Source organism: Rhinatrema bivittatum, chromosome 5 (assembly GCF_901001135.1).
Source record: "Rhinatrema bivittatum chromosome 5, aRhiBiv1.1, whole genome shotgun sequence".
In the NCBI taxonomy this organism is placed as follows: domain Eukaryota; kingdom Metazoa; phylum Chordata; class Amphibia; order Gymnophiona; family Rhinatrematidae; genus Rhinatrema; species Rhinatrema bivittatum.
In genome coordinates this window covers 116,710,960-116,724,635 of record NC_042619.1, presented here as the reverse complement: position 1 = coordinate 116,724,635, position 13,676 = coordinate 116,710,960, and the positions used below count along the sequence as shown (strand labels likewise).

General features: G+C 49.7%; 1 protein-coding gene across 3 annotated transcripts in view; it reads right to left on the bottom strand.

Moving 5' to 3' along the window:
- Positions 1-13,676, bottom strand: part of CKAP2 (cytoskeleton associated protein 2) — an 83,680-nt gene that overhangs the window by 17,841 nt on the left and 52,163 nt on the right. For all 3 annotated transcript variants that reach the window (XM_029602783.1, XM_029602785.1, XM_029602784.1), the window contains exon 7: positions 5,581-5,647. In XM_029602783.1, the coding sequence (XP_029458643.1) occupies positions 5,581-5,647 (67 nt within the window). The remainder of the gene's footprint in view (positions 1-5,580; positions 5,648-13,676) is intronic.

Genomic DNA, 13,676 nt, shown 5'->3' with positions numbered 1-13,676 from the left:
TGTAACTACAGCAAGGGTTATTTTTCCCTATATGCAAAACCTTGCATTTGTCCACATTAAATTTCATCTGCCATTTGGACGCCCAATCTTCCGCTCTTGCAAGGTCCTCCTGTAATGTATCACAATCCGCTTGTGATTTAACTACTCTGAATAATTTTGTATCATCTCACTCATCATATTCCTTTCCAGCTCATTTATATATATATATATATTGAAAGCTCCGGTGCAAGTACAGACCCCTGAGGCACTCCACTGTTTACCTTTTCCCACTGAGAAAATTGACCATTTAATCCTTCGCTGTTTCCTATCTTTTAACCAGTTTGTAATCCACGAAAGGACATCGCCTCCTATCCCATGACATTTTAGTTCTCTTAGAAGCCTCCCAAGAGGGACTTTGTCAAATGCCTTCTGAAAATCCAAATACACTACATCTACCGGTTCATCTTTATCCACATTCATTAACCCCTTCAAAAAAATGAAGATTTGTTAGGCAAGACTTCCCTTGGGTAAATCCATGTTGACTGTGTTCCATTAAACCATGTCTTTCTATATGCTCTACGATTTTGATCTTGAGAATAGTTTCCACTATTTTTCCCAGCACTGAAGTCAGGCTCACTGGTCTATAGTTACCCAGATCACCCCTGGAGCCCTTTTTAAATATTGGGGTTACATTGGCCACCCTCCAGTCTTCAGGTACAATGGATGATTTTAATGATAGGTTACAAATTTTAACTAATGGATCAGAAATTTCGTTTTTTGAATTCCTTCAGCACCCTAGGATACATACCAACCGGTCCAGGTGATTTGCTACTCTTTAGTTTGTCAATCTGGCCTACTAGACATTCCACTTTCACAGTGATTTGGTTCAGTTTGACTTATCACCCCTGAAAACCATCTCCGGCACTGGTATCTCCCCAACATCCTTATTAGTAAACATGGAAGCAAAGAATTCATTTAGTCTTTCTGCAATGGCCTTATCTTCCCTAAGAGCCCCTTTAACCCCTCAGCCATCTAATGGTCCAACCGACTCCCTTACAGGTTTCTTGTTTTGGATATATTTTAAAAAGTTTTTATTACGAGTTTTTTTTTAAGAGGTGTAGTGACAGATCATGTGTTGGTTTGAAGGAAGCCCCAGCTAGGAAGTCTAATACTAGATTGAGATTCCATAGAGGCACCGGCCACTTTAGGGGTGGTTGGAGTTGTTTAACCCCTTTCAGGAAGCGGGACAAATCCAGATGAGTTGATAGCTGGATACCGTTCACTTCTGCTCTGAAGCTGGCCAGTGTGGCTACTTGGACCTTGAGGGAGTTGAGTGACAACCCCTTCTTCATACCATCCTGTAGAACTCCAGAATCATGGGAATTTTGGCTGTCTGCAGGATTATCCCGCAGTCCTCACACCAGGCTTCGAATACTCTCCAGATCCGTATGTATAACAGGGATGTGGAGAACTTGTGCGTTCAGAGTAGGGTGTCAATCACGGCCTTTGAGTAACCGCGCTTCTTCTGGCAAGTCCTCTCAAGGTCCAGACCATAAAAGAGAAATAGAGACAGATCTTCGGAGAATCGGGCCCTGCATGGAGGTAGGCACAGAAGGTTCCCAAGGAGTCTTTGCATGTCTGCGTACCATGGTCATCTTGGCCAATCCAGGGCCACTAGTAAAACTAATCCCCTGTGATGTTCTATCTTGTGGATGACCTTGCCCAGTAGTGGCCTGGGGGGGGGGGGGGGGGGGGGGGGGGGGAGATGTACAGTAAAAAAGTCTTCCTCTGGCCAAGTCTGGACGAAAGCATTGATTCCTTGGGAGTGTGGCTGAAGAACCTGGGGACTTGGGCACTGAGACGGGTGGCCAGTAGATCCATGGCTGGAAGGCCCCAGTGATTTACTATCAGTTGGAAGGCTGTGGTCTACAGTGTCCATTCTCCTGGGTCCAGGTTCTCTCTGCTGAGGAAGTCTGCTGAGACGTAGTCTTTTCCTGCGATGTGGGAGGCCAAGATCCCTTGTGGTTTATTTCCGCCCATGCCATGAGAGGGTCCATCTCCAGAGACACCTGCTGGCTCCTGGTTCCTCCCTGGCGGTTGATGTAAGCACCCGTTGTCACATTGTCAGACATTACTCGAATTGCTTTGCCTCTGAGTCTGTGGCTGAATCACAGGTACGCTAGTCTGACTGCTCGAGCTTCCAGACGATTTATGCTCCATTCCACCTCTTCCTTGTTCCATTGTCCTTGGGCTGTCAGTTCCTGACAGTGGGCTCTCCACCCTCGCAGGCTTGCATCCATGGTGAGTAAGGTCCAGTTCGGTGGGGATAGGCTTACTACTCTGCTTAGGTGGTCTTCCTGTAGCCACCACTGGAGCTGAGCATGTACCTCTGCTGGTAGTTGGAGGCAAATTGAGTAGTCCTGGGACAGTGGGTTCCATCATGACTGTAAAGAGCGCTGGAGCGGTCGCATATGGGCCTTGCCCACGGGACAACCTCTAGGGTTGATGCCATGAGGCCAAGGACTTGAAGATAGTCCCATACCTTGGGGCATGCATTGGTCATCAATAATCGTAATTGTTCCATCAGTTTCCTTCTCCTTGGAGGAGGAAGACTCTGTTCTGTTTGGTGTTGAAACAGGCCCTCAGGTATTCTAGCAATTGAGAGAGCTGCAGACTGCTCTAGTTCACGCCCCAACTGAGTTCCTGCAGTAGGCACTTGACTCTGCTGGTCACCTGCAGGCTTTTTTCCAAAGACTTTGCCCTGATCAGCCAGTCGTCCAGGTAAAGGTGTACCAAGATCCCTTTCCTTCCTCAGTGTTGCCACCACGACCACCATGATTTTGGTGAAGGTTGGGGGGGGGGGGGGGGGGGGGGTTTGCTAGGCCAAAGAGTAGCACTCTGAACTGGTAATGTTGACCCAGTATCACAAAGCACAGGAAGCGCTGGATATCCTGATGGACTGGGATGTGAATGTGTTATGGTTTTGAGGTGTTTGAGTGGATTCTTGGGTACTGCGGTGATGGCCACTCCCACAGGGAGGAGCCCCATGAGGAACTGCAGTACTAGGCTAGACTCAAGACACACAAACACAGAAGATTGTCTTATTATACAGCTTGAAGATACTACCAGAGGTAGCAGTAGTGTGTTGATACAGTAGAGACAGTCTAGGGGCCCTCGGCAGAGGAGACCCATCCCACAATAGTGGTATAGGGAGTTCCGATGCAGATTCTCAGTATGGAGCTGTAGGTGAGACAGACTGACAAAGGTTAGATTACTCACTAAGTTGTAGCTGTATAGATGTAGATCCCAGCAGGCAGTAGTTGGAATACAGGCACCAAGGTAGACAGCGAAGGCCCTCGAGGAGCGAGTACCTGGTTTCCCGGATAGGCACCTGGAAGAAAGCATAGGGCCCCCGAGGAGCGGGTACCCAAGTTAGGTGAATGACCCCAAAGGGCAGAGAGAGCTTCCAGCTCTAGCAAGGAAGCGGCAGAGTAGCTTAGACCAGAGGCATTCCAATCCTTGCTAACTCAATCTGTAAGCAAACGAAGGGCAGGCTAAATACCAAGATGGCGTGATGTCACTCGAGGGGGATGCCCCCGACCGAGTTCACGCCCTGACTTGGATAAAAACATGGGTGGCGTGCGTGAGCATACCCTAGGAGGCCCTCAGGAGAAACATGGCTAATTGCTTTGCCATAGCCATTCCGGGTATAGCGGCTTGCAGACGCGGCGGTAGCCATCTTCCCGAGGCTAGTGGAGAAAGCATGAAGAAAGGTGAGGCACAGAGGTCGAAGCCGTCTGAGACCGACGGACACAACATAAGGTAGGCTTTGGAAAGGTCCAGGGAGGTTAGGAACTCTCCCTGTTGTACTGCCATTATTATGGAGCGAAGAGTTTCCATGCAGAAGTGTAGTACCCGCAGATGACAGTCGATGTTCTTGAGATCCAAGATGGGTCGGAATGATCCTTCTTGGGAACGATAAAATAGATGGAATAGTGCCCCGTATTTTGTTGGGGCGTGGGAACCGGAGTTATTGCCTTCAGACTGAATAGCCTTGTTAAGAGTGTTTTCTACTGCCAGTCTCTTGGTGTGGGAGTGGCAGGGTGACAATTTGTCTCGAGGGATGCTGCGGAACTCCAGAGAGTAACCTTCTCGAATGTTTAGTCTGATATTATCTCGACCCATCTTTGGTAGAAGAGGGTAAGCCGACCCTCTACCTTCTCTTCCTGTGGATGGGTTGGCCCATTCTCATTGTGGAGCACGGATGGAGCCTGCCCCTGGGCCTGCTCCCCTCTTGGTCTGTCGGTTCAGATAGGGCTGGGACCTTCTGGAGGGACGAGATGCCTGGAACTGCGAGTTCCTGTAGGGTCTAAAGCGCTGCGATCCTCTGCCCTTGGTTCTTCTGGGGGAGGGTCACCGAGATATTTTACTCCTATCTTTCAGTAGCCGAGGCACTGGGGATTTGCCCCATTTTCTGGCTAACTTCTCCAATTCGCTTCCGAACAAGAGAAATCCTTTAAAGGGCATTCTTGTGAGATACGCTTTAGATGTCACATCTGCAGACCAATTCCGTAGCCATAGTTGTCTTCTGGCTGCCACTACCGAGGCAACGCCCCTGGCTGAGGTGCGCACCAGGTCTGAGCTTGCGTCCATCAGGAAGGCTGCTGCAGGTTCTATCGTCTCACCGGTATACGTTCTGGAGTTATTTGCTTCTCTCGAGAGGAGCAAGCAGGAACGTGCCACCAGTGCGCAGCAGGAAGCAATCTGCAGTGTCATTGCTGTTGCGAAGGCCTGCTTAAGGATGGATTCCAAACGTCTGTCCTGAGTATCCTTCAATGCAGCCCCACCCTCAACGGGAATCGTTCGCTTTCAAATGGCACAGACCATAGTGTCCACTTTTGGGAAATGCAGGCGTTCCTTAGTCGCTGATTCTAGAGGGTATAGGGCTTCCAAGGCCCTACCCCCTTTGAAGCTGTGCTCCGGGGCATCCCACTCCAGGTCAATCATTTCCTGGATGGCTTCCATCATTGGACTGTCTCCCATCTGTTAGCAGAAGAGCACATAACCCACTGGTCCTGAGTCCATCTGGCTACATGCTAGGAAAAGGCACTTCTGAAAGTGAGTATCTCCCCACACACATAGCTGCTCCCACTGCATCCACCTACACAGTCCCCAGAGACAAAGAAAATAAAATGATACAGCTTAATTCACCCTCCTCTCCCACATAATCCCTATGCACAACTCCAGCCTACACACTACTACTACCCACACACTCCCTTACAACCACATCTGCTACCTTCACACAATCATATCAAGACACCTCAAGTCCATACACAGCCCCCTCTAAGCCCTCCCAACCAAAAATCCATCCACCTAAATACTGTCCAAACACAGCCCTATGCTCCCCACATAACCAAATAGACACCACCCATTCATACCCCCCCCCCACATGCCACCTATACAACAAAGCACCCTCTCCACAAGTCTCCCCACACTCATAACTCCCCCCTACACTTATGTTAGAAAGAATTCCCAAAGTCATGCCTCTGCATGCTTCCCAAGTTTTCAATCCTCTTCTAAGACTAGAAAATGCTCACTTACCAGCATCAGATTTCTGGAGATTGTTCTTTAAAAGATCAGCCAGAGTATTCTGCAGTTCTTCTGCAGGCTGGAATCCAAAAGAAAAGAAAATTTAACAGAATTGAACATTTTCTGGTCTTTACATCTAAAGATCACAGAAAAAGGTGTGCAAAAGGTTTGTATGTATGCCCCAACACAGGGATAAAACTCTGGGACCTTCCACATGGAAATGCATAGTACTGCCACTGAGCCACTGCCCTGGCCTAGTGGCTTAATTTTAGAATATAAGAACATACGTTTTTCCATACTGGGTAAGTCCAAAGTCCATCAAGCTCAATATCCTGTTTCCAACAGTGGTCAATCCAGGTCACAAATACCTGTCAGGATCCCAAAAAGTTGACAGATTACATGCTGCTTATCCTAGGGATAAGCAATGTCTTTCCCCAAGTCCATCTTAATAATGGTTTATGGACTTTTCTTCCAGGATCTTCTCAAACTGTTTTATACCCAGCTACACTAACAGCTTTTATCGCAATGAATTCCAGAGTTTAATTATGCATTGATAAAAAAATATTTTCTATTTGTCTTAAATGTATTACATAGCAACTTCATCACGTCACCTAGTCTTTGTACTTTTGGAAGAATAAACAACCAATTTGCATTTACCCATTCCATTCATTAATAGATCTCTCCATCATATCTTTCCTCAGCTGTATCTTCTCCAAGCTGAAGAGCTCTAACCTCTCTCATAGGGGAATAATTCTATTCCCTTGACCATTTTGGTTGCCTCTGTACCTTTTCTAATTCTGCTATATCTTTCTTGAGGTGTGACCAGAATTGCACACAATACACAAAAGTGTGGTCGCACCACAGAACAATACAGAGGCATTATGATATTCTGTTTTATTTTCCATTCCTAAATTCCTACACTTAGTTTTCTTTCTTTTTTTTAAACTATTTATGTTTTACAGTAGAACAGAGAATTACAATTGTCTCAACATAAAACAAAGATAAGGACCCAGCATATCCATGTCAAGGTAATAGAAAAAAGTAGTATACAGCAACATTCACCAAAGTACCATTAAAACAAAAGCTTGAAGGATACAAACACAAACAGTATAAAACATCAGAAAGGTTAAACCACAGAAGGGTCAGCCTCTAGGTGTGTATATTATGGTTCCCAAATTACAGTATATTTAAACAGTTCATGTTTGAGACTATATCGGAGGTTTTCCAAGTCTGCAATAGTGCGAACCTGCTCCTTCCAGTAGAGAAAACAGGGAGCACGTTTCCAGAAGGTAGCTACAGTAAAAAAGGCAGCTAACAAGAGGTGACCCACTAATCATCTGTGTTTCTGAGGCATTAAAGAATCGTCCTATCTACCCAGTAGGCTCCATCTAGGGCAGGGGTCAGGAACCTTTTTGGCTGAGAGAGCCATAAACGCCACATATTTTAAAATGTAATTCCATGAGAGCCATACAATATGTTTAAAACTAAATACAAGTAAATGTGTGCATTTTATGTAAGATCCCACTTTTAATGTACAATAAGTCTCTGAAAATATTACACCAGGCCTTAAGACACCAATAAATCTCCTATTAGGAAAACGGACCAAGTCAGGCTGCTATAGAGTCCTACACAGAAACAACACGCCAGCAGAAAACCTCACCTGAATCACGTGCTGTCCCTCACCTAACATAGAATAAAGAGACCAAAACGCATAACAAGAAGCATGCAGAAAAAACTGAATTGGAAACTGCAACAAGCCAGAGTCTCTGTATGCAGTGTAACAAAGGAAAAAAGAAACATCACCCATCCTTATAAAACAAATCAAGAAATATAAAATCATCAGCAGTAAAACTGTACTAACAAAAAGAACATATTTCGAAACAGCTGATGAGAGGAATATCCAATAATTAAAACTCATATAAAACATTTCCAGATACCAACAAAATATTTCAAAATAGCAGACACAAAGATCCAGTAATGAAAAATAATAAGGATACAAAAATTTTTTTGCTCTGCATACCTGGGAACGTTTGATATCCAGGTGTCCTGAGATTGTTCTGAATTAGCAGGAGGTGGGGTGGTTTGCTTGGAACTTTCTCCTCTCTCAGTCACATACCAGCGCTCTCTCTCACACTGGCTCTCAATGACACACCTATACACACATGCTCTCAGTACTCACATATACACATGTTTTTTCTCACTCACTTATATAGGCTCTTAATTACACATTTACACACATGCTGTCTATCTTTTCACGCTTACACACACACACACAGGCTTTCAATCACATAAATACATGCTGTCTTTTTCTCTCACACACAGACTCTCATTCACATGCTTACAAACATGTCCTCTCTTTCTCTCATTTACACACAGGCTCTCAATCACATACTCACATGCTCCCTCACCTAAATCAGCTCTCAATCACACACAGACACACATGGTCTCTCTCTCTCATTTAAACACAGGCTCTCAATCACATACTCACATGCTCCATCACCTAAACCAGCTGTCAGACACAGACACACATGATCTCTCTCTTACTTATACACACAGGCTCTTAATCATACATACACATGATTTCTCTCACACACAAAGGATCTCAATCATACACACATACTCTTTCACACAAACAGGTTTTCAATCACAAACTTACACATACAGGTTCCCAATGGTAAACTTACATTCATGCTCTCTCTCTCACAGGCAGGCTCTCAATCACAGACATACTCTCTTTCACATACACAGGCTCTCAATCATTCACATACATGCAATCTCACTCACACACACAGGATCTCAAACACACACGCTTGCTCGCTCATTCACTCTCTCTCTCCCCCACCCCAGGAACTCGCGGCAGCAGCAGCCTCCTCCCAACACTAACCTCCTTCATTTTCAGCCCTCGCGGAGGCGGAGTCCCATCGGCCGCGGTTGAAACTCTTCATTTTCCTCCGAGCCGCGCTGCAGTCTTCTTCCCACAAGCGTGGCCTCTTCTTCTCGCGCAGGCACCCGATGCTCACCACTTCCTCTTCCGGGCCGCGGGAAGAAGAGAGCACGCCGGTGCCGCTCAGCACCGGCGTGCTCTCTTCTTCCCGCGGCCCGGAAGAGGAAGTGGTGAGCATCGGGTGCCTACGCGGGAAGACTCCCGCGCAGGCACCCGATGACTCCAGCGCTGGCACCCGGCTGACTCCAGTCGTGCCGCTGCCGGCGTGCTCTCTTCTCCTCCTCCCCCCCCCCCCGCGGCCCGGAAGAGGAAGTGGAGAGCATCGGGTGCCTGCGCGGGAAGAAGAGACCACACTAGCGTGGTCTCTTCTTCCGCGCAGGCACCCGATGCTCACCACTTCCTCTTCCGGGCCGCGGGGGGGGGGGAGGAGGAGAAGAGAGCACGCCGGTGCCACTGACTCCAGCTGTCCCGCCGCGTTCCGCCCGGGCTGACAGCATTTTAAGCCCGGGCGGCAGAGGACCGGGGAGCAGCTGGGTCAGCGGGGAACCGCGAAGTGTGGCGACACTTGTCTGCGAGCCAGATGCAGCCCTCAAAAGAGCCATATCTGGCTCGCGAGCCATGGGTTCCCGACCCCTGATCTAGGGGATAGGAAGTTGTAGAATATCAGCAAATTCATCCACAACTTTTCTCCAAAAGAATTGGACCCCAATACAATGCCACCACATATGCATGTAAGTGCCTCATTCACCACAGCCCCACCAGCACTATGAGCTATAAAAAGGAAAAGGAAAATTAGGTTCTTACCTTTGCTAATTTTCATTCCAGTAGTACCATGGATCAGTCCAGACAGCTGGGTTATGCCTCCCCTCCAGCAGATGGAGTCAGAGAGAAAACTGAAAGCACCCCCTATATACACTGGTGTGCCCCCTGCGATCCTTCAGTATATGTGATATCAAAGCAGAAGTAATTGACGTAAGCACGTTCAACACCGCCCTCAAGAATCCCCCTTGAGTTTTTTTTTTTTTTTTTTTTTTTTAAACAAGTGACCAGATCACGGAGAAACATCCTTGAAAAAACAGATAAAACAACCTGACACAACAAATAGAACAGTAAAAATGTACAACCACACACGATACACTGGTATAACTGTCACAGAAACCACAATCGTGCGGAAACCGTCATAAAACCACTGAAACGGAAAAACAAAATTGCAGAGAATACGAGCGGAAACCTAGAACTCTGTGGGCGGGCGTCTGGACTGATCCATGGTACTACTGGAATGAAAATTAGCAAAGGTAAGAACCTAATTTTCCTTTCCCAGTACGTACCAGGATCAGTCCAGACAGCTGGGATGTACCCAAGCCGCCTTAACTGGGGTGGGACCCTGAGAGTCCCGCTCGAATCACACTGCTCCCAAAGGACTCTGCAGGAGGTCCCCGGACATCCAGGCGATAATGCCTGGAAAAAGTATGCCATGATTTCCATGTGGCCGCCCTGCATATCTCTTGGCAAGAAACCAAGTGATTCTCTGCCCATGAAGTCGCTTGAGAACGCAGAGAATGAGCCTTAAGCCCAGGGGGAACAGGCTTACCGCAGCCAACATACGTGGCCGCAATAGCACCTTTTAACCAGCGTGCAATCGTAGCTTTGGACGCTTGAAGACCCTTCCTGGGTCCATTCCACAAGACGAAAAGGTGATCCGACTTTCTAAAGTCATTCGTAACCTCCAAATAGCGTAAGATAATCCGACGGACATCCAAACGCCTCAAGTCCCGGCCCTGAACCGACTGTAGCTCCTCGTCCGAAAAGGAAGGTAAGTCCACCGTTTGGTTGACATGAAACGGGGAGACCACCTTAGGTAGAAAGGAAGGAACAGTTCGGAGGGAAACTCCTGACGCCGAAATGCGCAAAAACGGTTCCCTGCAAGAGAGAGCCTGAAGCTCCGACACCCGACGAGCCGAGGAAATGGCGACAAGGAAAACAGTCTTGAGCGTGAGATCCTTCAAAGAAGCCGCCTTAAGAGGTTCAAACGGAGCCGCACACAATCCACGGAGAACCAAGTTCAAGTTCCAAGACGGACAGGGAAGCCTGACGGGAGGACGCAAGTTTCTAACCCCTCGCAAAAACCGAGCCACGTCTGGATGACTCGCAAGGGAAGAGCCTTCGACCTTACCCCTCAGGCAGCCCAAAGCCGCCACCTGAACTCGGAGTGAATTATATGCCAACCCCTTCTTTAAGCCATCCTGTAAGAACATAAGGATATCCGCCACTGACGAACGTCCGGCCGAAGTCCCTGCCGTGTCACACCAATCATGGAAAACCTTCCAAACCCTCGTGTAGGCGAGCGTAGTGGAAGACCGACGCGCCCGGAGGAGAGTAGACACTACCGCGTCCGAATAACCTCTCTTCTTCAACCGCTTCCTCTCAAAAGCCAAGCCGCCAGACAAAAACGATCCGCCCGATCGAAAAATACTGGACCCTGCCGAAGAAGATTGGGAAGATGACCGAGACGTAGTGGGCCGTCGACTGCCAGGTTGACCAGATCCGCGAACCACGGGCGCCGCGGCCATTCCGGAGCCACGAGAATCACTGGACCGTAATGGGACTCTATGCGCCTTAACACCTTCCCCACCAGCGGCCACGGAGGGAACACATAAAGAAGAATGTGACGAGGCCACGGAAGGGCTAGCGCGTCCACCCCTTCCGACGCGTGCTCTCTTCTCCGACTGAAGAAGCGTACCGCCTTTGCATTTTGGCGAGTCGCCATGAGGTCCAAGCGCGGAGTCCCCCAACGCTGCGCGATGAGAGCCATCGCCTCCAACGAGATCTCCCATTCTCCTGGATCTAGGTGCTGCCGGCTGAGGTAATCCGCCTGAACATTGTCCACGCCGGCAATGTGGGTGGCCGCGAGACGCTCTAAGTGCCTTTCCGCCCAGGACATCAACAGCGCCGCCTCGATCGCTACTGCTTGGCTTTTTGTGCCTCCTTGTCGATTTATGTACGCCACTGTGGTCGCATTGTCCGACAGAACTCTTACTGCTCGACCACGTACCAGTGGAAGGAGACAACGCAGGGCCAGGCGGACCGCTCTGGTCTCCAATCGGTTGATGGACCAAGTCGCTTGGAGTGCCGACCAGTTGCCCTGGACCGCACGGGACTGGCAGACCGCACCCCAGCCCGACAGGCTGGCATCCGTCGTTACCACCAACCAAGACGGGGGTTCTAGGTCCACCCCCTGTAGGAGATTGGCTGGGGTCAACCACCAAGAGAGACTGGAGCGAGCCGGTTCCAGCAAGGGCAATTCCATCCCGTACTCCTCCGAGCGGGGATCCCAACGAGATAGAAGTGCCCTTTGTAACGGACGCATATGCGCAAAAGCCCATTGTACCATTTCCATAGTAGACACCATATGACCAATGACTTGTAAATAATCCCAGACCGTGGGAATCTCGAGCTCTAACAGGCGCCGTACCTGAGTCATGAGATTGAGCATGCGTTGCTGCGAAAGAAAAACCTTGCCCACCAAGGTGTCGAACCGGGCTCCCAGGAACTCTAGCTGTTGGGTCGGTTCGAGTCTGCTCTTCGCGAAGTTGACTACCCAACCCAACCCGCTGCAGCACCACTAAGGAGACCGCCCGGTTGCATGCCGCGTGCGACTTCGCCCGAATGAGCCAATCGTCGAGATAGGGATGTACCAGGACGCCTTGCCGGCGGAGGGAAGCCGCTACCACCACGAGAACTTTGGTGAATACCCTCGGCGCGGTGGCCAACCCGAAGGGGAGGGCGCAAAACTGGTAGTGGTCCCCCATCACCATGAACCTCAAGAACCTTTGATGCCGTTCTCTTATTCCGATGTGCAGATAGGCCTCTGTCAGGTCCAAAGAAGCCAAAAATTCTCCCTTGTGGACGGCCGCAATAACAGACCGGAGGGTCTCCATCCGGAAGCGGGGCACACGCAACGCCTTGTTTACTCCTTTGAGATCCAGAATGGGTCGGAAGGTGCCCTCCTTCTTGGGCACCAGGAAATATATGGAATACCGACCCGTCCTGAGCTGGTCCCGGGGAACCGGAACTACCGCCCCCAGAGCCTGTAGATGGGCGACCGTTTGGGCTATAGCTACTTGTTTTTCTACGGGGCCGCACGGCGATATCAGGAAGAGATCCCGGAGGGGACGTACAAAATCCAACTCGTAGCCGTACCGAACCACATCGAGGACCCATTGATCCGAAGTAATTGCGGCCCACTCCTCCCAGAACCGGGACAACCGACCTCCGATAACGGGCACGGAGGAGTGGGCCCGCGCACCTTCATTGTGCGGGCTTGATGGCAGGAAAACCTTGGGAAGATCCCCCGCGTATAGGCCTCCTGCCGCGAAAGGAAGAAGAAGACCAGGCCTGGGATCTCGTCACCTGCTGCCGCTGGGGAAGGGAACCCCCTCTTCCCCCACGGAACCGCCGTTGCCCCCGAAAGCGAGCCCTAGCGTTACCAAACGACCGAGGCTGCCGAGGCTTATCCTCGGGCAACTTGTAAACCTTGTTGTCACCCAGGTCCTTAATGAGCTGGTCCAGCTCCTCGCCAAACAGCAGCTTGCCCTTAAAGGGGAAGGAACCTAACCTCGCCTTAGAGTTGGCATCCGCCGACCAACGACGGAGCCAGAGCAACCTCCTGGCCGAGACCGCCGAGGACATAATGCGATCCGATGTGCGCAACAAGTCATACAAGGCATCCGCTGTATAAGCGACCGCCGCTTCAACACAATTCGCCTGCTCAGCCTCGCCCGGAGGGAGCTCCTGCATGGTCAGCAGCTGCTGAACCCAGCGGAGGTTGGCCCTCTGTACAAGGCTGCTGCAAGCCGCCGCTCGGACCCCCAGTGCCGCCACGTCAAAAATGCGTTTTAATAAAACCTCAAGCTTGCGGTCTTGGAGGTCCTTTAACGCTATACCCCCCGTCACTGGGATAGTTGTATGCTTCACCACCGCCGTGACAGCCGAATCTACCGCGGGTGTCTTCAAAAGCTCCAGGGAATCCTTGGGTAAGGGATATAGCCTTTCCATGGCTCGAGTTACCCGCAGAGAAGCCTCTGGGAGCTCCCATTCCTTTGAAACGATCTGTAAGACCTTGTGGTGAAAAGGAAAGGTCTGCGGAGGAGCTCGAATCCCTGCC